Below are 22,739 nucleotides of genomic sequence, written 5' to 3' on the forward strand. Positions count from 1 at the left end.
ACCTGAGGATTCCTCAGTGGACCTTGGCCTCGCAATGGCGTCAGGACCGCGACCCACTGTCTCGACGTTTGACTGTGACTCCGTCTTTCAGACGCTCGCTCCGTTGGTGGACCAGCTCTACCAATCTGTCCGGGGGTTTGCTCTTTCGCGTCCCTCCGCATTGCAAGGTCCTGACCACGGACTCTTCGGAGTATGCGTGGGGGGCTCATCTGGACGGTTTACGAACGCAAGGCCTATGGTCGGCCACGGATCGTCGGCGTCACATCAACGTGTTGGAACTTCGTGCCATTTATCTGGCCGCTCGGGCCTTCAGCCACCTCCTACACGATCGAGTGGTTCTCGTTCGGACAGACAACCAGGTGGCAATGTATTACGTCAACAAGCAAGGAGGGACGGGCTCTTGGCCTCTGTGCCAGGAAGCCCTGCGGCTTTGGACATGGGCCGTCTCTCAGAACATTTTCTTGCGGGCGGTTTACATTCAGGGGGAGCTGAATTGTCTGGCAGACAAGCTCAGTCGTCTCCTCCAGCCGCACGAGTGGTCGCTGAACTCCCGAGTTCTACGCGAGGTCTTCGACCGATGGGGGACTCCTCAGGTGGATCTGTTTGCTTCGCCCGAGACTTGCAAACTACCCCTCTACTGTTCTCGGATGTACTCCCAGGACCGTCTCGAGGCCGATGCTTTTCTTCTCGACTGGGAGGGGAGGTTCCTTTATGCGTTCCCTCCTTTTCCTCTGATTTTGAGAACGCTGGTTCATCTGAAATCGACCAATGCCACTATGATTCTCATTGCGCCTCGTTGGCCAAGACAACACTGGTTCTCCCTGCTTCTTCAACTCAGTGTCAGGGAGCCTCTGCTTCTGCCTGTCTTTCCCTCTCTGCTGTCTCAGAGTCGGGGTTCGCTGTTACATCCCAATCTTCAGTCGTTACATCTGACCGCTTGGTTTCTTTCCCCTTGACTTCGATTCCGGTTTCTCACTCAGTGCGGGAAATCCTAGAGGCCTCTCGCAAAGTCTCGACTAGGCTTTGTTATTCCCAGAAGTGGACCAGATTTTCTTCTTGGTGCTCCACCAATCACCTGGACCCGGGTTTAGTGCCTGTGTCTTCGGTCCTGGAATATCTGTTGTATCTGTCGAATTCTGGTCTGAAGACGACTTCCATTCGAGTACATCTTAGTGCAATTGCTGCATTTCATCAACATCTCGAGGGTCGCCCCCTCTCTTTGCATCCTCTGGTTTCTCGTTTCATGAGGGGTCTTGTGAATGTGCATCCTCCTCTCAAGCCTCCCCCTGTGGTATGGGATCTTAATGTGGTTTTGGCTCAACTGATGAAACCTCCTTTTGAACCTATCGATAAAGCTCTTCTTAAATTTCTCACTTGGAAAGTAGTCTTTTTGATTGCGCTCACTTCCGCTCGTCGGATTAGCGAGCTACAGGCTTTGGTGGCGGACCCTCCTTTCACGGTGTTTCATCATGACAAGGTGGTTCTTCGCACCCATCCCAAATTTTTGCCTAAGGTTGTGTCTGATTTCCACCTCAATCAGTCCATTGTTCTTCCGGTATTTTTTCCGAAGCCCCATTCTCATCCTGGTGAAACGGCGCTTCACACGCTTGACTGTAAGAGGGCGTTGGCTTTTTATCTCCAACGTACTAAGTCTCATCGGAAGGTTCCTCAATTATTTTTGTCCTTTGATCCTAATCGGATAGGACACCCGGTTTCCAAGCGTACCTTGTCCAACTGGTTAGCTGCTTGTATCTCTTTTTGCTACGCTCGGGCTGGTCTCCCGCTCTCGGGTCGAGTCACGGGTCATAAGGTCCGGGCGATGGCAGCTTCGGTTGCTTTCCTCCGTTCTACTCCTATGGAGGACATATGTAAAGCTGCCACCTGGTCTTCGGTTCATACTTTCACCTCCCACTACTGTTTGGACTCCTTGTCCAGGAGTGACGGCCGGTTTGGCCAGTCGGTGTTACGTAACCTGTTTTCCTAAATTGCCATCCTCCCACCTACCCTTTTTTCTGGTTGGCTTGGAGGTCACCCATGTGTGAGAATATCATGCCTGCTTGTCCTGGGATAAAGCACAGTTACTTACCGTAACAGGTGTTATCCAGGGACAGCAGGCATATATTCTCACAACCCGCCCACCTCCCCGGGGATGGCTTTTCTTTGCTGGATATGGAACTGAGGACCACGAGGTGGGGATGCGCCCTCTAGTGGCAAGAAGGCTAGCACATGCGTGGTGCAGTGTGCAAACTTGAAACTTCTAGCAAGTTTGCTGAAAAAGCTGTCCGCGCTGGGGCTCCGTAGATGACGTCACCCATGTGTGAGAATATATGCCTGCTGTCCCTGGATAACACCTGTTACGGTAAGTAACTGTGCTTTTTCTACCACATCTTAATGAAAGGATCCCTAAGTAAGTAAATCTTGCTTGTGTATGGATTTATTTATATGCCCTGCAGAATGTCACCAGCCTACATTGTAGTCTTGTAATCTGTGTTGCTTGTTTTTGTAGCCTCTTAACTACCTGATTTTTTTGTGACTTTTATGTTTAAAGACAGTCAAAGACCCTATAAGACCTCCTGAGGAAGGCATTTTTATTTTGCTGAAACATGGTCCATGCTGGCTCATTTTTATTGTATACATTATTTAGTTTCTGTATTCACCCTTTGTGGATTGGTTTTATGATTTATTGATTTTAAGTTATTTGGATGCTTATTATTGTCCCAGGACAAGCAGGCAGCATATTCTTGACTGATGGGTGACGGCACCGACGGAGCCCCGGTACGGACAATTTTAGAGTGATTGCACTCTAAGAACTTGGAAAGTTCTGATAGGCCGCACCGCGCACACGCGAGTGCCTTCCCGCCCGACAGAGGCGCGCGGTCCCCAGTTTCTTAGTTTCCGCGGAGCTAAGAAGACGCGTTTCTCTCAACGGCCGTTGTGAGAAAATCTTTTTGATTCTTCCCGCTCGCGTAAACTCTTGAAGGAAATATTGTTTCCTTCCTTTTTTCTTTATTTTCTTTTCTTTAAAAAAAAAAAAAATTTGTTTTTCTTTTCTTCTTTTTTTCGAATTCGCCCCGGCGGGGCCTTTAGCCACCATCGAAGCCTCGGCCTTCGATTTGGCTGAAGCCGTTTTTACATTCATGCCCCCTCAACCCGGGTTCAAGAAGTGCCAGCGGTGTGCACGACCAATTTCACTCACTGACCCACATAATTGGTGTCTACAGTGTCTTGGTCCCGACCATCGAGCTTCTACCTGCACCCGCTGTGCGACTTTAAAAAAGCAAACTCTGAAAAATTGTCAAATCCAGCAGAGATTGCTTTTTGGTGCCGAGATGTCTGACTCTACGACACCGGCACCGACATCGGCTCCGGCGCAGTCGGCACCCACCTCATCGACGCCACGCGATACCGCGTCGGCGTCGACTCCTTCAGGTAAGCCGGCTAAGAAGCCTTCCCCGTTGGAGCATCCTCCGGTCTCGGTGGCAGCGAGCCCAATCCTGCCGACTTCGAGGCGCCCACGGAAGCGCTCCGCCCCAATTGAGGTGAGCCCCTCGACATCGGGTTCCTCATCCTCGGGGCATAGAGCAGCACCGCAGGTACCGCAGAAGAAAAAGGCGGTACCGGTGCCTTCACTCGAAGAGCGTATAGCTGCTGTTCTGCAAGTGCAGCTTAAGGAACAGTTGCAACACCTTCTTCCATAGCAAAGCAGCAGATGAATCCAGAGACTAGTGGGTATAGCTCACATCGACCAGCAGATGGAGATAGAGAACTGATTAACAGTTGGCCTTAAAGCCTGGTGTTCCTCCTGTTGATTCAGTTTTGCTCTATCTCCCAGCAGGGATTGAGCTACCTCTCTAGCTCCTGGATTCTGGCTGCTGCCGGATAGATTGGTGTTCTGTTGAGATTCCTCTGTTGAGACTAGCTCTCTTCAGTAGGTCAGGGGTGCCTGGCTGAGCGGTGCCGGCTTTGGGAGGTACACCTGGGCCCTCCCAGGTCCCTTCTCCACCCTCCCCTCCGTTGGATTGAGGGGTTTCTTTAGACGCTGCAGGAGTGCTGTGCTGGCTTTCTTCATTCTAGTATAAAAAAAAAAGGGGGCCGACTTCCTGCTTGTGCTGAGCCGTGCAGGGTTTGCAATCGGCTTCCAGTGCATTTACCAACGATAACCTGGCTTCGGGTGGAGCGGCTATGAAATTGGGTGAGTAAGTTTACTTACTCAGCGTGGTGCTTGGTCGCGTTCCCGGGTGCCGGGCTTGTTGGTGGGCGGAGTCGGCGTTCGGCGGCGTTCTCCGCGTGTGAAAAAAAAAAAAAAAAGACATAGCAAGTTTTGTTTTGGTGCCGAATCGAGGGATGGCTACAGAGGCAGGTCAGCAGTGTTCATGCTGTGGTAAGCGCAGGACGCTGTCGGGCCTTTGCTCTGTCGGGTGTGTAAACGCACCAGCAGACGATGCCTTTATGCAGGCGTGTGATGCGGCCATTTCCCGGGTAAGGGAGGCTTGCTCGATGTCCCCGCCGCTCGAGGTCGACTCGGGGTTGCTGCAGGGCTCATCCGCGGCTGAGGGGAGTTCTGCAGCGGTGGGGGACTCGGGAGCGCTGGAGGAAGGCGTGGTTCCCCTCCTCGGCACGGAGCAGGGCAGTTTAGCGTCCCTTAAGTGGGGCTCATTTTCGCCTGAATTTGTGATGCTGTTGCACCGGGCATTTATGTTACAGGGCTCGCAGCCGGCCCTGCCGGTGGCCGGGCTGGCCGTTCCGGTGCCCTCTACCTCTGCTGAGTTGAATAGCAATTCTGCCAGACCCACTTCGGGGGCAATGGTGTCACCCGGGCGGTCGCAGGGCGCAAAGAAACGCAGACTCGCGACCGCGGACGCAGAAGGGAATCTTCCATTATCCCCTTTCTCCCTTCCGGAATCTTTGGAGGAAGGTGAGGTCTTAGATTGGGATGCAGAAGATCCCACGGGTAGGGAAGTTGATGACCCTTCCGCTCTCCGTTTGTTTCATAGAGAAGAACTTGCGTCCTTGATTTCTAAAGCATTGCAGGGTTTGCATATTTCTCAGGAAGATGCTAAAGTGTCAGGTAACCCCCTGATGGCAGGTACACGTAGGCCACCAAAGTCCTTTCCGGTGCATGAAGCCATGCAGGAGCTGATCTCGGCGCAATGGGATACGCCGGAGGCCAGTTTACGAGTGGCAAAAGCCATGCAGCTCTTGTATCCGGTTGACCCGACCGAACTTGAGAAGTTTAGGTTGCCTAGGGTGGACGCTTTGGTGGCAGCGGTTACTAAAAAGACTACCTTGCCGGTGGAAGGGGGGGTTACCCTAAAGGATGCGCAGGATAGGAAGATTGAATCTTCCCTAAAAATGTCCTTTGAAGTAGCTGCGGTTACCTTACAGGCCGCTATTTGCAGCTCTTATGCGGCGAGAGCATGTCTGCAGTGGGCGCAAGGGATGACCGATAATTTAATGGAGGCTGGGGGTTCTGTCCCTTCGGAAATGGCTGATTTGGAGTCAGGCTTGGCTTATTTGGCAGACTCCTTATATGACATTTTTCGGGCGTCTGCGAAACAGATGTCTCTTTCGGTGGTCTCGCACAGGTCCTTATGGCTCCGTCATTGGGCGGCAGATGCTGCATCCAAGCTTCGGCTGGTGAGACTCCCTTTTAAAGGGGGGTTATTGTTTGGAGCAGATTTAGATAAATTGGTGAAGGATTTTGGGGATACCAAAACACAGCGTTTACCGGAGGATAGGGCTAGGCCCCCGGTGAGGTCCTCATCGTCTAGACCGCGCTTCAGGGATGTTAGGCGATCCAGGTCTGGCAAACCTTTCTTCAGATCTGCAGCTGGTTCTTTCTCTGCTTCGAGACCTGGGTTTCAGCAGAGGAGTTCCTTTCGTACGGCGAAACCCTCTTCAGGTCAGCCAACGCGTACCCCAGCAAATCGCACTCCACAATGACGGGGGCTTGGCTCCCTCCGCCTTTCCCTTAGGGGGCCGGCTTTCGGCGTTCCGGGCGGAGTGGGCCACTATCACGTCAGATCAGTGGGTGTTGGACATTATTCAAGAAGGGTACAAGTTGGAATTCGCCTCTCCCGTCGTAGATTCTTTCTTGGTGTCCCCGTGCAATGGGGCGGCCAAGGGAAACGCGGTCCGCATGACTCTTCAGGTGCTGCTCGACCTGGGGGCGGTGATACCGGTGCCCCCGGAAGAGGTAGGCCGCGGGATATATTCTCTTTACTTCATTGTACCAAAGAAGGGGGGGTCATTCAGACCGGTGTTGGATCTCAAAGTGGTCAACAGATTTCTCAGTGTTCGCCATTTCCGGATGGAGACGGTACCCTCGGTTATTGCGGCTGTACGACCGGGAGAGTTCCTCACGTCCCTAGATCTCAAGGAGGCGTACCTCCATATCCCGATCTGGCCTCCGCATCAGCGGTATCTGCGGTTTGCGATTCTTGGCCAGCATTTTCAGTTTCGGGCAATGCCCTTTTGCCTGGCAACGGCTCCCCGCACCTTTTCCAAAGTCATGGTGGTGGTAGCAGCCTTTCTACGCAAGGAAGGGATTCGGGTACACCCTTACTTAGACGACTGGTTGATCCGCGCCTCGTCCAGACAGGAGAGTTTGTCGGTAACTCAGAGAGTAATCTCTCTCCTTCAGTCGTTGGGGTGGATCGTCAACTTTCCAAAGAGTTTTCTGTCCCCGTCGCAGTCTTTGGTGCATCTGGGGGTCAGGTTCGACACTGCTCTGGGGAAAGTATTTCTACCCCGAGACCGGGGGGAGAAATTGCAGGCTCAGATTCGCCTTCTTCTCGGGTCACCCAGGCCTCGGGTTTGGGATTATGTACAGGTTCTGGGCTCCATGGTAGCGACTCTGGAGGTGGTCCCCTGGGCTCGGTGCCACATGAGACCCTTACAACAGTCTCTTCTCTCTCGCTGGTCCCCAGCTTCTCTGGACTACAATTTGCGTCTCCAATGGAGTCCTCGGGCGGCTCGCAGCATGCAGTGGTGGCTACACCAGTTGCATCTGTGGCGGGGCATGCCGTTGGCCACGCCGGATTGGGTGGTGGTGACAACGGATGCCAGTCTGCGGGGCTGGGGGGCCCATTGCCTGCAAGCCTCGGTGCAGGGGGTGTGGTCCTTAGAGGAAGCCCAGTGGCCCATCAATTTGCTGGAATTAAAAGCGATCGGGCTGGCGCTGCGGGCTTTTCAGTCCCTGATTCAGGACAGGCCGACCAGGATCTTTTCAGACAGTGTCACGGCGGTCGCATATGTCAATCGTCAGGGGGGCACCCGGAGTCCGCAGTTGGCTGAAGAGGCAAGGAGATTGTTTCGGTGGGCAGAAGGGCATGTTCCGCTTCTGTCGGCGGCACACATTGCAGATCACGAAAACGTGCAAGCGGACTTCCTCAGCAGGAATCTTCTAGATCCGGGCGAGTGGGAGTTGTCGGCTCGAGCATTCGGCGTGCTAGTCCGTCGTTGGGGGTTGCCAGAGTTGGATCTCATGGCCTCATCCCGCAATGCGAAGTTGCCTCGGTTCTTCAGCAGACGCAAGGAGAAGGGCTCGGAGGGGGTGGACGCGTTAGCTCTCCCTTGGCCTCCGAAGTCCCTTCTGTATGTGTTCCCGCCGTGGCCCATGATAGGTCGGGTGTTGCAACGCATAGCTCTTTTTCCAGGCAGAGTGATCCTGGTGGCTCCGGATTGGCCGTGTCGGCCGTGGTACGCAGATCTGAGTCAGCTTTCGGTAGGCGAGCGGGTAACGTTCCAGGTAACTCCGGACTTACTAACTCAGGGTCCAATCTTGATGGAAGATCCGGCCCGCTTTGGTCAAGGCTAAAAAAGAAGGGCTATTCAGAACAGGTGATTGCCACGCTTCTGAAAGCTAAGAAAATTTCGACTTCGGCCTCCTATGCGAGAGTCTGGAAGATTTTTGATGCATGGTGCGGCCGCCAGGGGATTGCGCCCTTCCATGCATCTCTGCCGGCTATTCTGGCTTTTCTGCAGGAGGGCGTAGAGAAAGGGTTAGCCTATAACTCTTTAAAAGTTCAGGTGGCAGCTATTGCCTGTTACAGGGGCCGGGTGGCTCGCTCGACGCTTGCTTCACAGCCGGACGTGGTCCGTTTCCTCAAGGGGGTTAACCATATCCGCCCGCCGGTGAAGCGAATTTGTCCAACATGGAGTCTTAAGCTCGTCCTTGGGAAGTTGCAGGGGGCACCTTTTGAGCCCCTGTCAGCGGCCACGTTGAAAGATGTCACGCTGAAAACAGTGTTTTTGGTTGCGATGGCTTCGGCAAGGCGAGTATCGGAACTACAGGCGCTTTCTTGCAGAGAACCCTTTTTACGTTTTTCGGAAACTGGGGTGTCGGTGCGGACGGTGCCGTCCTTCCTGCCTAAGGTTATTTCTTCCTTTCATGTAAACCAGTGTTTATTCCTCCCATCCTTCCGGAAGGAAGATTGGGGAAAACGATTTTTGTCTTTGCATCTACTGGATGTACGACGTATGCTTCTCCATTATTTGGGGGTGACGAATGATTTTCGTAGGTCGGACCATCTCTTCGTGTTATTCGCGGGCAAAAACAAGGGGATGGCGGCGTCTAAGGCGTCCATTGCGCGTTGGGTCAAAGAAACTATTGCTTCGGCTTATGTGTTGACAGGGAAGAAAGTCCCGGAGCACCTTCATGCTCATTCCACTCGGGCTTTGGCTACGTCTTGGGCGGAGTCCGGGGGGATGTCTTTGGAGGACATTTGCCGGGCGGCCACTTGGTCGTCGGGAAATACCTTTTCGAAGCATTATCGTTTAGACGTAGCGGCCCGTTCGGAGGCAAGTTTTGGCGCTGCAGTGCTGGCGGACGCGGCATTGGCGTCCCACCCGGTTTGAGTTTGCTTTGCTACATCCCAATAGTCTCTAGATTCATCTGCTGCTTTGCTATGGAAGGTAAAATTATGGTATTACCTGTTAATTTTCTTTCCTTTAGAAGCAGCAGATGAATCCAGAGCCCCTCCCCAAGTGCACTATCGGTGTGTAGGGTGTTTGTTTATTGGTTTAGTTGGAATATGGTTGGTAGGTGTATTATTTCATTGCTGAGTGGCACATTTTCTACTGGAATGAAGTTTTGTGGATGCTCATTCTCCTTTCGGGATGCTTGGGCAAAGTGCATAACTGAATCAACAGGAGGAACACCAGGCTTTAAGGCCAACTGTTAATCAGTTCTCTATCTCCACCTGCTGGTCGATGTGAGCTATACCCACTAGTCTCTGGATTCATCTGCTGCTTCTAAAGGAAAGTAAATTAACAGGTAATACCATAATTTTACCTTCCTTCACTCTTGGCACCGAGCCTTCCGGTCCCGGTCCGGTCTGAGCCACCGGTACCGACAGTGGAACGCCCTATTTTATCGGCTTCCACTTTGTCGGTACCGGTACAATCTGCTTCCTCGGTCTCCATGCCGGTTCTTGCACCGGAGCCGAGAGCTCACCATCAGGCTGTACAGACTTCGGCTCCGGTGCATCCAGTGACATCTCCCGGTACCGAGTCGATCAGGTCAGGGAAATCGCTTCACAAATCTCGTCACCTAGAACCCTCCACACCAGAATCTCGGGACCGGAGTTTTCAAGTTCGAGATCCTGATTTGTGGGGTGATTCAGAGGATCCTCTTCTTTCTGAAGGGGAATGCTCTTCTGGTGACGAGGACCCTTCTGCTTTGGGACCTTCCTCTAGACCAGATGTGTCCTCTTTTTCTTCCTTTTTGAAGGAGATGTGTGATTCTCTCTCCATCCCCTTGGAGGCTGAGTCAAAGAAATCCAAAGCTTTTCTAGATGCACTGGATTTTGACCAGCCTCCAAAGGAATACCTTAAGTTACCTCTCCATGACATCTTGAGAGAGACCTTTTATAAAAATTTAGAATCTCCTTTAACTGTACCTGGAGCTCCCCGCAAGTTGGACTCTTTGTATAAAGTCATTCCCATTCCTGGGTTTGATAAACCCCAACTACCTCATGAGTCCCTTTTAGTTGAGTCCACACTCAAAAAGTCTAAGGGGGCTAGTGTGTATGCTTCAGTCCCTCCTGGCAGAGAGGGTAAATCCATGGACAAATTTGGTAAAAGGCTGTACCAGAATGCGATGTTGGCCAACCGGTCAGGAAATTACGCATTTCATTTCTCATTTTATCTAAAACAGCTTATACAAAATCTGACTGTTTTCGAGAGATATCTCCCCGACCGGAAGAAATCTGCTTTTCACCAAAATTGTTCCTCCCTTTTGCAGCTTCGTAAGTTCATGGTCAGATCAATTTATGACACTTTTGAACTGACCTCCAGAGCCACAGCTATGTCAGTAGCCATGCGACGGCTGGCCTGGCTTCGAGTTTCCGAACTCGATGTCAATCATCAGGACCGGCTAGCCAACGCACCTTGTTTGGGGGATGAGCTGTTTGGAGATTCCATGGATTCCACTACTCAAAAGCTTTCGGCTCATGAAACTCGGTGGGACACTCTTCTTAAAACTAAGAAAGCAACTCCACCTACCAGGCCTTTTCGTCAACACTCGGCCTACCAACGAAGATTCGTGGCCCGTCCTCTGCCACAGAATACACAACAACCTAGACTCAGAGACAACAAAGACCAGCTGCTAGACAGGCTCAGCAACAGCAGCAGGTGAAACCTCCTCCTTCACAAAAACCTACTCAACCCTTTTGACTTGGTTCTCCAGAACATAGCCAGTCTCGTTCCTTCTATCCAACTTCCACAGCCTATAGGGGGACGCCTTACTTACTTCATCAACCGTTGGGAATTCATCACGTCGGATCAGTGGGTCCTCAACATCATCCAACACGGCTACTCTCTCAACTTTCAGACACCTCCTGCCCAAAGTCTGCCAAGAGAGTCTGCTTTCAACACTCCTCGGTCTTCCCTCCTTCTTCAAGAGGTTCAATCCCTCCTCCTTCTGAACTCTATAGAGGAAGTTCCTCTAGATCAGAGAGGGCAGGGATTCTACTCCCTTTATTTTCTAGTCCCCAAAAAGACAGGAGATCTAAGACCCATTCTAGATCTTCGCGATCTAAACAAATGCTTGGTCAAGGAGAAATTCAAAATGCTTTCTCTGGCCACTCTTTACCCTCTTCTCAATCAAGGCGACTGGCTATGTTCACTCGATCTCAAAGAAGCATACACTCATATACCGGTCAATCTGGCCTCCAGACAGTACCTACGCTTCATGATCAATCGTTGTCATTACCAATACAAGGTGCTGCCCTTCGGTCTTGCCTCCTCTCCAAGAGTGTTCACCAAATGTCTGATTGTGGTGGCTGCCTTCCTACGATCTCACCACCTTCAGGTCTTTCCTTACCTGGACGACTGGTTAATCAAGGCCAGTTCATCTCAGACTGTTCTCCTGGCCACCAACCATCCTGGCCATCATGTTTCTTCAACTTCTGGGGTTCGAGATCAATCTACCCAAATCTCATCTCATCCCCACTCAGAGACTTCAATTCATCGGAGCTGTCTTGGACACAGTCCTCATGAGAGCATTCCTGCCATCCAACCGTCTTCAAATGCTTCAATCTCTGTGTCAGCAGGTGCTTCAACTTTCCATCTCTGCCAAGCAAATGATGATACTCTTGGGTCACATGGCCTCCACAGTTCATGTCACACCCTTCGCACGTCTTCACCTGCGCACTCCTCAATGGACCCTAGCTACCCAGTGGTCCCAAGCGATGGATCCTTGCTCACGTCACATATCTGTCACATCATCTCTTCGTCAGTCTCTACAATGGTGGTTGATATCCTCAAATCTATCCAGAGGTCTTCTGCTCCATCTACCTCCTGATCAACTAGTCATCACCACCGACGCCTCCCCTTATACCTGGGGAGCTCATTTGAACGAGTTCCAAACTCAAGGCCTTTGGACAACCCAGGAAAAGAAGCATCACATCAATTTCCTGGAACTCAGAGCGATGTTTTATGCCCTCAAGGCCTTCCAACATCTTCTCTTTCCTCAAGTTCTCCTGCTGTGCACAGACAATCAAGTTGCGATGTACTACATCAACAAGCAGGGTGGGACGGGCTCTCGCCTCTTGTGCCAGGAAGCCCAGAAGATCTGGACTTGGGCCATAAATCACCATCTGTTCCTGAAAGCTATCTACATTCAGGGAGAAAAGAATTCCTTAGCAGACAAGCTCAGCAGAATTCTCCAGCCTCACGAGTGGACACTCGATCCTTTCACTCTACAGTCCATCTTCGCTCAATGGGGCACTCCTCAGATAGACCTCTTTGCAGCTCCTCACAATCACCAGCTGCCCCTATTCTGCTCCAGACTCTACTCTCCTCACCGTCTGGCAGCGGATGCATTTCTCCTCGACTGGTCCAATCTGTTCCTGTACGCTTTCCCTCCTCTGCCTCTCATGTTGAGAACCTTGTTCAAGCTCAAGAGGGAACGAGCCACCATGATTCTGATTGCTCCAAGGTGGCCCAGGCAACATTGGTTCTCCCTTCTACTTCAACTCAGTTCCAGGGAACCTTTTCTTCTTCCACTGTTTCCTTCTCTGCTTACACAGCATCAGGAGACCCTTCTACATCCCAACCTCCAGTCTCTGCACCTGACAACTTGGTATCTCTCGGGCTGACTTCTCATGATACTCTTTTGTCTCAGCCCGTTCGTTCCATTCTAGATGCCTCCAGGAAACCAGCCACTCTGCAATGTTACCATCAGAAGTGGACAAGATTTTCTTCCTGGTGTCTTCTTCACCATCTTGATCCCATTTCCCTGGCAGTGGAGACATTGTTGGATTATTTGCTTTCTTTGTCTGACTCTGGCCTTAAGTCTTCTTCCATCAGAGTCCATCTCAGTGCCATTGCTGCCTTTCATGAGCCGGTTCATGGAAAACTTCTCTCAGTTCATCCCCTGGTGTCCAGGTTCATGCGGGGTCTTTTCAATGTGAAACCACCTCTTAAAGCCCCTCCTGTTATCTGGGATCTCAATGTGGTTCTTTCCGCCTTAATGAAGCCTCCTTTTGAACCTTTGGCTACCACTCCTTTCAAGTTTCTCACTTGGAAGGTACTTTTCCTTATTGCCCTTACCTCTGCCAGGAGGGTCAGTGAGCTACATGCACTAGTTGCAGATCCACCTTTCATGATCTTTCATCATGACAAGGTGGTTCTGCGTACACATCCAAAGTTTCTCCCTAAGGTTGTTTCTGAATTCCATCTCAACCAATCCATTGTTCTGCCTGTCTTCTTTCCGAAACCTCATTCTGGGGAACAGGCTCTACATACTTTGGATTGTAAGAGGGCTCTAGCTTACTATCTAGAGCGTACGAAACCCCACAGATCAGTTCCCCAACTCTTTCTGTCCTTTGATCCGAATAAATTGGGACGTCCTGTTTCTAAACGTACGTTGTCTAATTGGCTGGCAGCGTGCATTTCATTCTGTTATGCTCAGACCGGACTGACACTGGAAGGTTCTGTCACGGCCCATAGAGTCCAAGCGATGGCAGCATCTGTAGCTTTCCTCCGTTCCACTCCTATTGAGGAAATCTGCAAGGCTGCTACTTGGTCCTCAGTTCATACTTTTACATCTCATTATTGTCTGGATGCATTCTCCAGACGGGATGGACACTTTGGCCAATCTGTTTTGCAAAATTTGTTTTCCTAATGGCCAACCTTCCCTCCATCCCTCTTTTTGTTAGCTTGGAGGTCACCCATCAGTCAAGAATATGCTGCCTGCTTGTCCTGGGATAAAGCACAGTTACTTACCGTAACAGGTGTTATCCAGGGACAGCAGGCAGATATTCTTGCGTCCCTCCCACCTCCCCGGGTTGGCTTCTTAGCTGGCTTATCCTAACTGGGGACCGCGCGCCTCTGTCGGGCGGGAAGGCACTCGCGCGTGCGCGGTGCGGCCTACCAGAACTTTCCAAGTTCTTAGAGTGCAATCACTCTAAAATTGTCCGTACCGGGGCTCCGTCGGTGCCGTCACCCATCAGTCAAGAATATCTGCCTGCTGTCCCTGGATAACACCTGTTAAGGTAAGTACGGTAACTGTGCTTACTACAAACTGATACATCCGATCTTTTCCACCATCTTTTTCTTGTTTTGCTGCTTCATTTACTTTGTGGAACCTTTTGGTGCTATTTATTCAGTTATTTAATTCATTTCTGTCCTGTTGTCCCCAAAGAGTTCAGAACAGGTTACAGGTTTAGATTTTATTGTTTTGTCTGCAGAATGGTCACCCATATAGGGAGTAGAGGACTAGCATATTGGTTAGTGCATTGGCCTTAGAACCTGGGAAACAGGGTTCAATTCCCACCACAGTTCCTTGTGACTCTTTGTTGCCCCAGGTAGAAAGATAATACTTGTACATGTAACCACTTTGTAACCACAGAAAGGTAGTATATTAAATCTGATCCCCTTTCTCTTTTCTGCACGCTAAGGATATTTTACTACAGCAGTAAAATGGCCAATTTTATACCTTTTGTACTAATAACCATGCGCTATTTTGTTAACGTCCCTACCGAATTCCATAGGCTAGGTGTTCAATCCTAACCTGCAATCTGGGAGTCTTCTGAGCACATGCTTCACCTCCCTTAGCCTGAGAGCTAGCAAACATAGCCAGTTACAATTTCTGCAAGCAATCCGTGCAGAAATCTTTTGCAGTTGCTCTGCTTCTTTTTCTTGTTTTTTCACTTAAAGTTCACTTTCTGTGGCTTCAGTGCCTCAAGGCCCCTTTCTGGTAGACCCCTGTCGGAGGAAAGGATGCAGTCCCACGGTGCCGGACTGCTGATGCACAGAGAAATTCTAGTGAATCAGTGGAGACAACCTGCTCTGTGCCAGCCTTCCTAAACTCCGGGTCCATTCCCATGGGAGTTTGCTGGCCCGTTGACCTTGTCACAGGTTTCAAGCGCAGTTTTTGGGATGCTACCTGATTACCTTGCCTCTCAGTTTTCTCTGAATTGTTCTAAGACTACTCGTAGAATAAACCTATTTAATTACCCTTCTTTTAAATACAAGAAGTTCTTGGACAGAATTTTATAATTCCAGGCCGCCAAAGTGAATACATGGCTTGGAAATTAATACTTGAGGCCACTTCTTACTTTGATTTTAGAAAATCACTAAAAACACGCTTGTTTGACATGTTTTCTTCTTAGTCATGTTACTGCCTAATCTATCATGAATTCTTAACAGATTTTTACATCTTAATTGCGCTATTGTCTTAACTTTTATCGATCTTATCTGAGGTATCCTTTTATTGACTGTTTTTATTTTGTATCTAGGTATTGACTGTTTATTCTATATTTTAGATATTGACTGTATGTATTTTTTGTTGTGAACCGCTTCGAACTTCTGGTATACAAGAAATAAAATTATTATTATTATTATTCAGGTAACAGCTAAGACTATTCAGTGCCGCTCACTGATAGCACAGAATATCTGTAAATAGATTAAACACCAGAGTCAGCATTTAAATCAAATGCCAACACAGTTTAAATATTGACGCAAATGTTTTCATCTTCTGATGTTTCTGTGTGGATTTTGTTCAGTATTGCAGTGTGATGCCTTTTGTTCCCATAAGCTTACTAAAGATGGCTAATACTGCATTCTGCTAGGATAGATACTTTGAGGCCAGATTCTGCCGCCTACAAAAATGGCACCGACCACATGTCAATCACACTTAAAGCCATTAAAAGAATCACAGCTAACAGCACCTAGCACAAAACTGCTAATGGCTCCTAAAGTCATCTCTGCCCCTAACTATGCCTGTTTTGATCTTGGGCCCCATTAGGTAGCTTGCTGTATATGCGATTACAACACCTACTGTAGTAGGCGCTTACTTTTTTAACCAGTTGTTAATTGTTTTTTAATGGCGCAGTCAATTACCATGCCTATTAAAGCCAATTAAAACAATTAAGTTAGGCGGCAACTGAGCACTTACCACTGCCTAACTTAACAGTGCCATTTACAGAATCTGACCCTAAGTACCTAGTGAGAGTTTTCAATGTATCATTTGATAAAGTAACGTAAAACCTCTTAATCTTTAAGACCACAGTAATAGAATATGTCAAGCCATCTGATCTGAAGAAGGACATGAATGAAACATTTAAAGAGAAGTTTCCTCATATCAAGTTGACACTTAGCAAGATCAGAAGGTAATAAGCTTTACTACAGAGGGTTCTGGGAGGTATGTGATTATTGTGCAGCAGTGACTTTAAAAGTACAGATGAAGTTAGATAGGTAGGATGATTGATTATGGTATAAATGTGTCTGTATTGAAAACCATCTCAAAAAACACCAACTCTGTATTGTAACACCTTTACTGAAGCTCATTTATTGTGACACCATTACAGAAGCTCATGTAAACCGCTCTGAATTAACTCCCCAGTCCTTGTCGGGGAAGATCATTTTGGAAAGAGTGATCTGGTGGATTGAACACTGGACCGATGAGAGGAGTTATGGGCAAATCACTTTTTCTTCTTGTACCTCTGGCAATTTGTCTTGATTTGGTTTTACCAGTTAACACATTAATTAACTTTAAGAAAAAAAATAATATGCTGAGATTTTTCGATATGGATTTTAGAGGATTTTAATGCTGTACATTCTAACATTTCTTAGCTACTTAGACAAAAATCTTTCAGTAAGAAAGTTCTCCTGCTGTGTTAAGAATATCTGAGCAAGCAGACTTGTAGCACTCATTCATTCTCTTTGGCTTCCAACAGCTTGAAGAGGGAGATACGGAACCTGGCGGCAGATTGCAGTCTGGAACCTGTCACAGTGGCCATGGCTTACGTTTATTTTGAGAAGCTCGTGTTGCAAGGCAAGCTCAACAAACAAAACCGAAAGCTGTGTGCTGGCGCCTGTATGCTGCTGGCAGCTAAGATCAGCAGTGACCTCAGGAAACATGATGTTAAACATCTCATTGACGTAAGTGTCTAAGGATTTGGTGCCAAAGGAACAGGACCTTCCCTGGAAGCTGGTGTGATGGTCTGTTCTCCTTGTGTTTACATCTACCATCCTATTGCTAATGTTTCTTCTCTCCCTATCTCCCTGTTTCCCTTCTTTTTAAACACAGAAGCTAGAAGAGAGATTCCGATTCAACCGGCGAGATCTGATTGGGTTTGAACTTAAAGTGCTTGTAGCTTTGGATCTGGCCCTTTATCTTCCTGAAAATCAAGTTTTACCTCATTACAGGCGCCTCGCACAACAGACCTAGCCACAGCAAGATTTCAGTAGCTCTTCAGTGACTCCAGAAATTGCAGCCAAACAAGATATGCAGAACTAGTTGTGAACTCTTCATATCAGGAAGAACTTAATACAAAGAAACTGTCATTTCAAAGTTGATCCAGTGGTATAGCATAATAGCCGGGGGTTCATGAAGGGGCTGCAAAGATGCTTCTGTATGGATCCCTGGCTTGCTTAAGTTTGGATTGTAAGATGCTCCAAGACTGGTTGTACACACTGAAATGATGAATTAAAATTGACAATTCAGGGATGGGAAACCTCAGAAGCCTTAGAAAAAAGCACCACAAAGCTCTCGAAAGATATTTAATCCTGTTTTGAATGGTTCCTTTGGGACAGTCCTGTAATGGAGGTGTCCTGTTGCACAAATCGCCATGTAGTTAAGTGTGTGCTTTCTACAGTCTGCCAATCAGATTGCCCAATTCCCATGGTGTTTTGCAGTAGCTGATTTTAAATGCAGGCATAGAAGTTGTTAAAATTTAGCGTTTTTTTTCTTCCTTTTTATTGTGGGTAGTAAAGCACAAGGAATCGATTATGCAGTTGTTGCTGTACTGGGTTATCCCTTGAGTTTTTGGAGGTGGGAAGACAAGTACTGGCATTAAGCTGCACTGCCTTTAAAATGTTTTTAGCACTGATTTTTCTTCCTCTGAGAAAAGAAATACTTCCAGTGGCTTCCATTCCAGACTATCCAATGAAAATACAACATATTTTCTTAGTTTTACATATGCATCAAAATGCAGATTTTTTTTGTTGTTTTTTAAACATGTGCCTAAAACTGGCTGGTCTAGTTTCCAGTATATATGTAAGTTATTAAGTTAAATAGAAATTTCTTTTTCAGATTTTCTGCCTGTCTTGCATCAAATCAAATTGTCTGATACATGCACTAACAATCCATGAGATCTGACCGTCTCTAAGCAATTGGAAACCATGTCATTTGTCCCTTTTTTTGGAATATGAGTTCCCAAATAAAAGGTTTTATGCAAAAGAATTTATTAACTGATTCGAAATAGGTCGTGACTCCTTGGCTACTGGAATAGCCGCAGCAAAAAGTGACTTGTCATGTACTTTCCTGACAGAAAGAAATAGTGAAATAGACTGAGTTCGTTTGTTTTTCTCTTCTGGTTTTGCACTAATTTCAGTATTTGTCATGGTTTTCTACACTTTGACAGAGATCCTTTTGAAATGTGGTATGATATATACAAATGCATGTGCACAAATTTGCTCTTTTTCTGTGCATTTCGGTGAGTGCAGCTGTCATTAGCAAAAGGAGTCTGTGAAATGTTTTTCCTCTGCCTATGATATTGGACTTGCCTTTTCTGTTCTTCCCAGCTATGTTGTCACTGTGACAGTTCACATGAAACAGTGTTTCATGTGTGCCAAAGCAGCTCTCTATGTTAGAGGTTTTGTAATCCAGCACATTGCTCGTGCTGTACTGTTCTTTATGCGAATATTGCAATGCATACCCTCTCTTCCTTTCTCTCCTCTCCTGCCCTCTCCCCCCTCCCAAATACATAGGTTTTGAACATTTACTGCAGTTCAGATATTTCAGACTAGACTGGCTTTATAAGTATCAGTAGTGTGATGGAAAGCAAAACGAAGCACATGCTCAGCTTCCAGGAGAGGAATCCGCATGTGATTGATATACTACTGTGCTATGCTTGGTGCTGCCCTACATGTTTTGATTTCCAAACCACAGTGCCAAGGGCTTTTCCTTGCAGTATTGTGCTAGAATATTAGACACTTCAGGGTTTGTTTTACTGTTTCATTGAATCTTTGTTTCTTGCAGTCGAATAACTTTGCCATTGAGCATTCACCTTTCAGTGTATCCAAAAGGTCTTTGAAACAACTGTTTGCCCATTCCACTCAGCAATAAGAAACACTTCACCCCAGAGATTTTCTGTAAAACTTGCATCCAGAATTATAGTGTATTTCTGGTGGGGTTTTCCTCCTGATCAATAACTGAAGAGTGTAAGGTTGCCGAGTGTTTCTTATCTGGTTGTTGCCTCCTCCTCCTCACCTGCCTTTGTCCTTTGATGCTTACCTAGTGAGGCACTTGAACCAAGCCTTTTAGGCAGGACAGACTACACAGCAGAAGAGTCAAACATAAGTGTTCTTTCCTTTAAATCTCAGCATCCTAGGCATGAAGAGAATTTTATGGAACCTATTGCTCAGATCCTTAATTTAACACTTAGCGCTGCACCAGGAACTCTCCATATCTGCACCCTGTGCAACTTGCCCACTGCTCCTCTTTTTCACTGCTGCCAGTGACAGGAGACACTGGGCTGTAGCCATCTTTGTGTATCTCCCTATTTGTGCCCGATGTAACTTGCTCACTTCCTTTGCTTTCACCCCCCCCCCCCCCTCATTTCACTGCCACCAATGACAGAAAATGGTGGGCTTGTAGTAATTTTTGCATTTTTCTATATTTGTGCTCTGTGAAACTTGCCTACTGCCTCCCTCCATCACCAACAGGGAGAGATGCAAAGATTGCTACAGCCCACAATCTTGTCCTTTTGGCACTGAAACGAGGGAGGAGGAGTGGATGAGCTCAGTGGCATAGTAAGGGGGGACGGTCCGCTCTGGGTGCCCTCTTGGTGGAGGTGCTAGCTCACGTCCTCTCCACCCCCTCTCCTTTCCTCCTACCGCGCCCGCACACGACTTCCCTTCCCCCAGGCCTTTTTAACGTTCACAGCACGAGCAGGAACGGCTCTTCTGATGTCACTTCTGGACCTGTGCCTAGGAAGTGACATCATAAGACGAATCGATGCTGACGCGAGCAGCAGGTTGATGTTGCTGCTCATGCTGTGAACGGGGGAAGGGAAGGAACACGTGGCAGGAGGGGGCATGGAAGGAGCGGATGGGGGTGGGAGGTGGAGAAGAGGGGAGGGGTACCACTGCCCTGGGCGCCTCTCGCCCTCGCTATGCCACTGGGTGAGCTGCACAGGGTGTAACTGTAGCTTGGTACAGGCCTAATACCTATGGCAGGTGCTTCCCAGAGAAGGAAGTTGCCAGACTGCCTGTGGTTTCTAATACCAAACATAAAATTTAAAAATACAGTTCAGCACTTTCATTTCAGGAAGGGCACAGAACAACCTTTTTGTTAAATTGTAGTTATAAAATTGTTCTTTCCACCCCCCCCCCCCACCCCCACCTTCACTTCACTGTAGCTATATATGCCAAGTTGTGAACTTGGCACAAGTCTTCGATTTAACATATAGCTAGCAATAATTGTAGGAGATGCTGTAGTGCTTGAAGTAGAAGTCTTTAATATCTCAAGATTTAGATGTCGCCTGAGTTCTTCCCTTGTATTCTTTTTTTAAACCGACTTATTGTTTGCAGTGAAGCTTTAACACCTTTATTGCCAAGGTGCCAAACTGCAGCTTGTTCTCAGTAACGGGAGATAGCAGAGAGATCCGAGTTGAACAGGTACGTGGTCACAAGGGAATTTTTCATTCATGAACGCAGCAAAAGTCTCTTACTAATAGTTAACATGTGCTAATGCCGTTGATGTTCATTAGTTGTGGTAGGATACATTTTAACGCAATGAGCTCTCCAGAAAATAACACACATTAACGCTAGTACAAAGCAGTTGTGAGTAAATGGCACACTGTGTTCTGTGCTTAAATGCTATGGTCTAGGACATGTAATTCCTGCGTTAGGCTTACAATATACGATTTCAATAGAAGGATGAACTCTAAATCAACCTCCCCTAAATACCTTCTATATGAATGTTGATTCTTCAGGCCCTCAGAAGTGCCACCAAACGTTCAATAACTTTCATAATATTTGGCTTTATGCACCCTATCGTCATCGGGTCACTAATTTGGTAATTGAAAGTCTACAGTGGCTATTTTTTAAATATTTTTTTAAATATTCAATAAGTTAAATAAAAGCAAGTGCTTCATAAAGTTGTAAAGTGCATATACTTAGCTTGGGTGGTTAACCAAGAGGGATAAGGTCGCCAACATGTTTCACCCTACAGGGGTTTCCTCAGGGCACAATCTGTCAGTAATATACGTTATTCACGATGTGGCCGCCCGAAAATTGATCTAAAGATTTTTGGGTGGCCACGTTGTGAATTACCAAATTAGTGACCCGATGACGATAGGGTGCATAAAGCCAAATGTTATGAAAGTTATTGAACGTTTGGTGGCACTTCTGAGGGCCTGAAGAATCAACATTCATATAGAAGGTATTTAGGGGAGGTTGAATCGCACCATCCCTTCAATTGTGATCTAGGACATATACATTTGCACATTTTTGATTACATTCTAAAACAGGCCCATGCAGGTCTAGTGAGAGCACATACTGGCTATTTTTGTTTCATACTATTGTTAAAATTAATTTTGTAGTTAAAAACTATTGGTTTAGTTGGTTGATTGGTTTTTCCTAACATGTTTCTTGTTGAAACAAACAAACAAAAAAAAAGTCCTCCATTTTCACGCTATGACTTTAATTGCATTTATTCAGCCCAACTTTGTTGCCAGAGGCACATTTATTGCCGTGAAATCAACCCGTTGGGGTACAGACATTTTTTTCTCTTTGGACAGACTCGGTCTGGAGCCTGACTTCCATTTCTGGCTTCTTCTACCTCATGCCCACACAAGCTGTGATGTTCAATATTCTGCACTGCTCGGTCCTTTCTAGGTGAAGGAGGATCAGCTCTCGCCCAGATACTTGAGTCCTTTTCGATTCCAAAATAGTATTCTAGAGAATTATCAGGTGCTGATATTTCCAGTTCTGAGGGTCTGATCCAAAGTCACATATTTTGGGCATGGATGTTAAGATATGGATATTTTTATTTGCCTTTGGATGCACCATCGAGTTGTAGCCTTCAACCCGCCACTGTTAAATAGTGACAAAGTGCACAGACTGCCATTGTGAAAGTCCATTGAGAAATGTTATTTATTTGAGAAGTTATTGCTTTCCTGTATTTCCCTTTGTTGTGTAATCTGGTTTCCTTTGAATTATGTAATCCAGTTTAGCCTCGGCTCATGAAAAAGGCCTGTATCTTTGTATTGTGAAAAATCGGTTGTGTAAAGTATCTTGTTTATAATTCTGATTGATGGTGTCCTTCCAATGATTCATGAATTTGTAAAATTCTGCGGCAGCTGTGAATAAAATTGTTTTTGATAAATGTTTTATAAGCAAAGGTTGAATCTTGATCCTGCTTTAGAAATGTGTTAGAGGGGTCCTTTTACTAAGGCTCTCTAAGACTAGCCGTTTTAGCACACACTAAAAGCTAACACGGCAATAGGATATAATGGATGCGTTAGTGTTTAGCGTGCGCTGAAACGGCTAACGCACCTTAGTAAAAGGACCTAATAGTAACATAGTAAATGATGGCAGATAAAAACCTGAACAGTCCATCAAGTCTGCCCATTAGTTATTCTCATTAAAAAAACATGATTAAATTAACATCTCTCTTCTTTGATATTTCTGGGCCATAGACTAAAGTCCACCTGGTATTGTCCTAGGTTCCGACTTCTAAAGTTGCCATCTAATCAAGCCATTGTGACATCACTGCTGAGGTT

The 22,739-nt window shown here is 47.3% G+C and overlaps 1 protein-coding gene across 1 annotated transcript in view; it reads left to right on the top strand.

Moving 5' to 3' along the window:
* CABLES2 (Cdk5 and Abl enzyme substrate 2) overlaps window positions 1-22,349 on the top strand; it is a 60,269-nt gene extending 37,920 nt beyond the window's left edge. The window contains exons 7-9 of the mRNA XM_033963932.1: window positions 16,012-16,118; window positions 16,686-16,890; window positions 17,039-22,349. Coding sequence (XP_033819823.1) covers window positions 16,012-16,118; window positions 16,686-16,890; window positions 17,039-17,179 — 453 coding nt within the window. The 3' untranslated portion in view covers window positions 17,180-22,349. The remainder of the gene's footprint in view (window positions 1-16,011; window positions 16,119-16,685; window positions 16,891-17,038) is intronic.
* Window positions 22,350-22,739: the final 390 nt, after the last annotated feature.

Source organism: Geotrypetes seraphini, chromosome 11 (genome assembly GCF_902459505.1).
Source record: "Geotrypetes seraphini chromosome 11, aGeoSer1.1, whole genome shotgun sequence".
Lineage (NCBI taxonomy): Eukaryota > Metazoa > Chordata > Amphibia > Gymnophiona > Dermophiidae > Geotrypetes > Geotrypetes seraphini.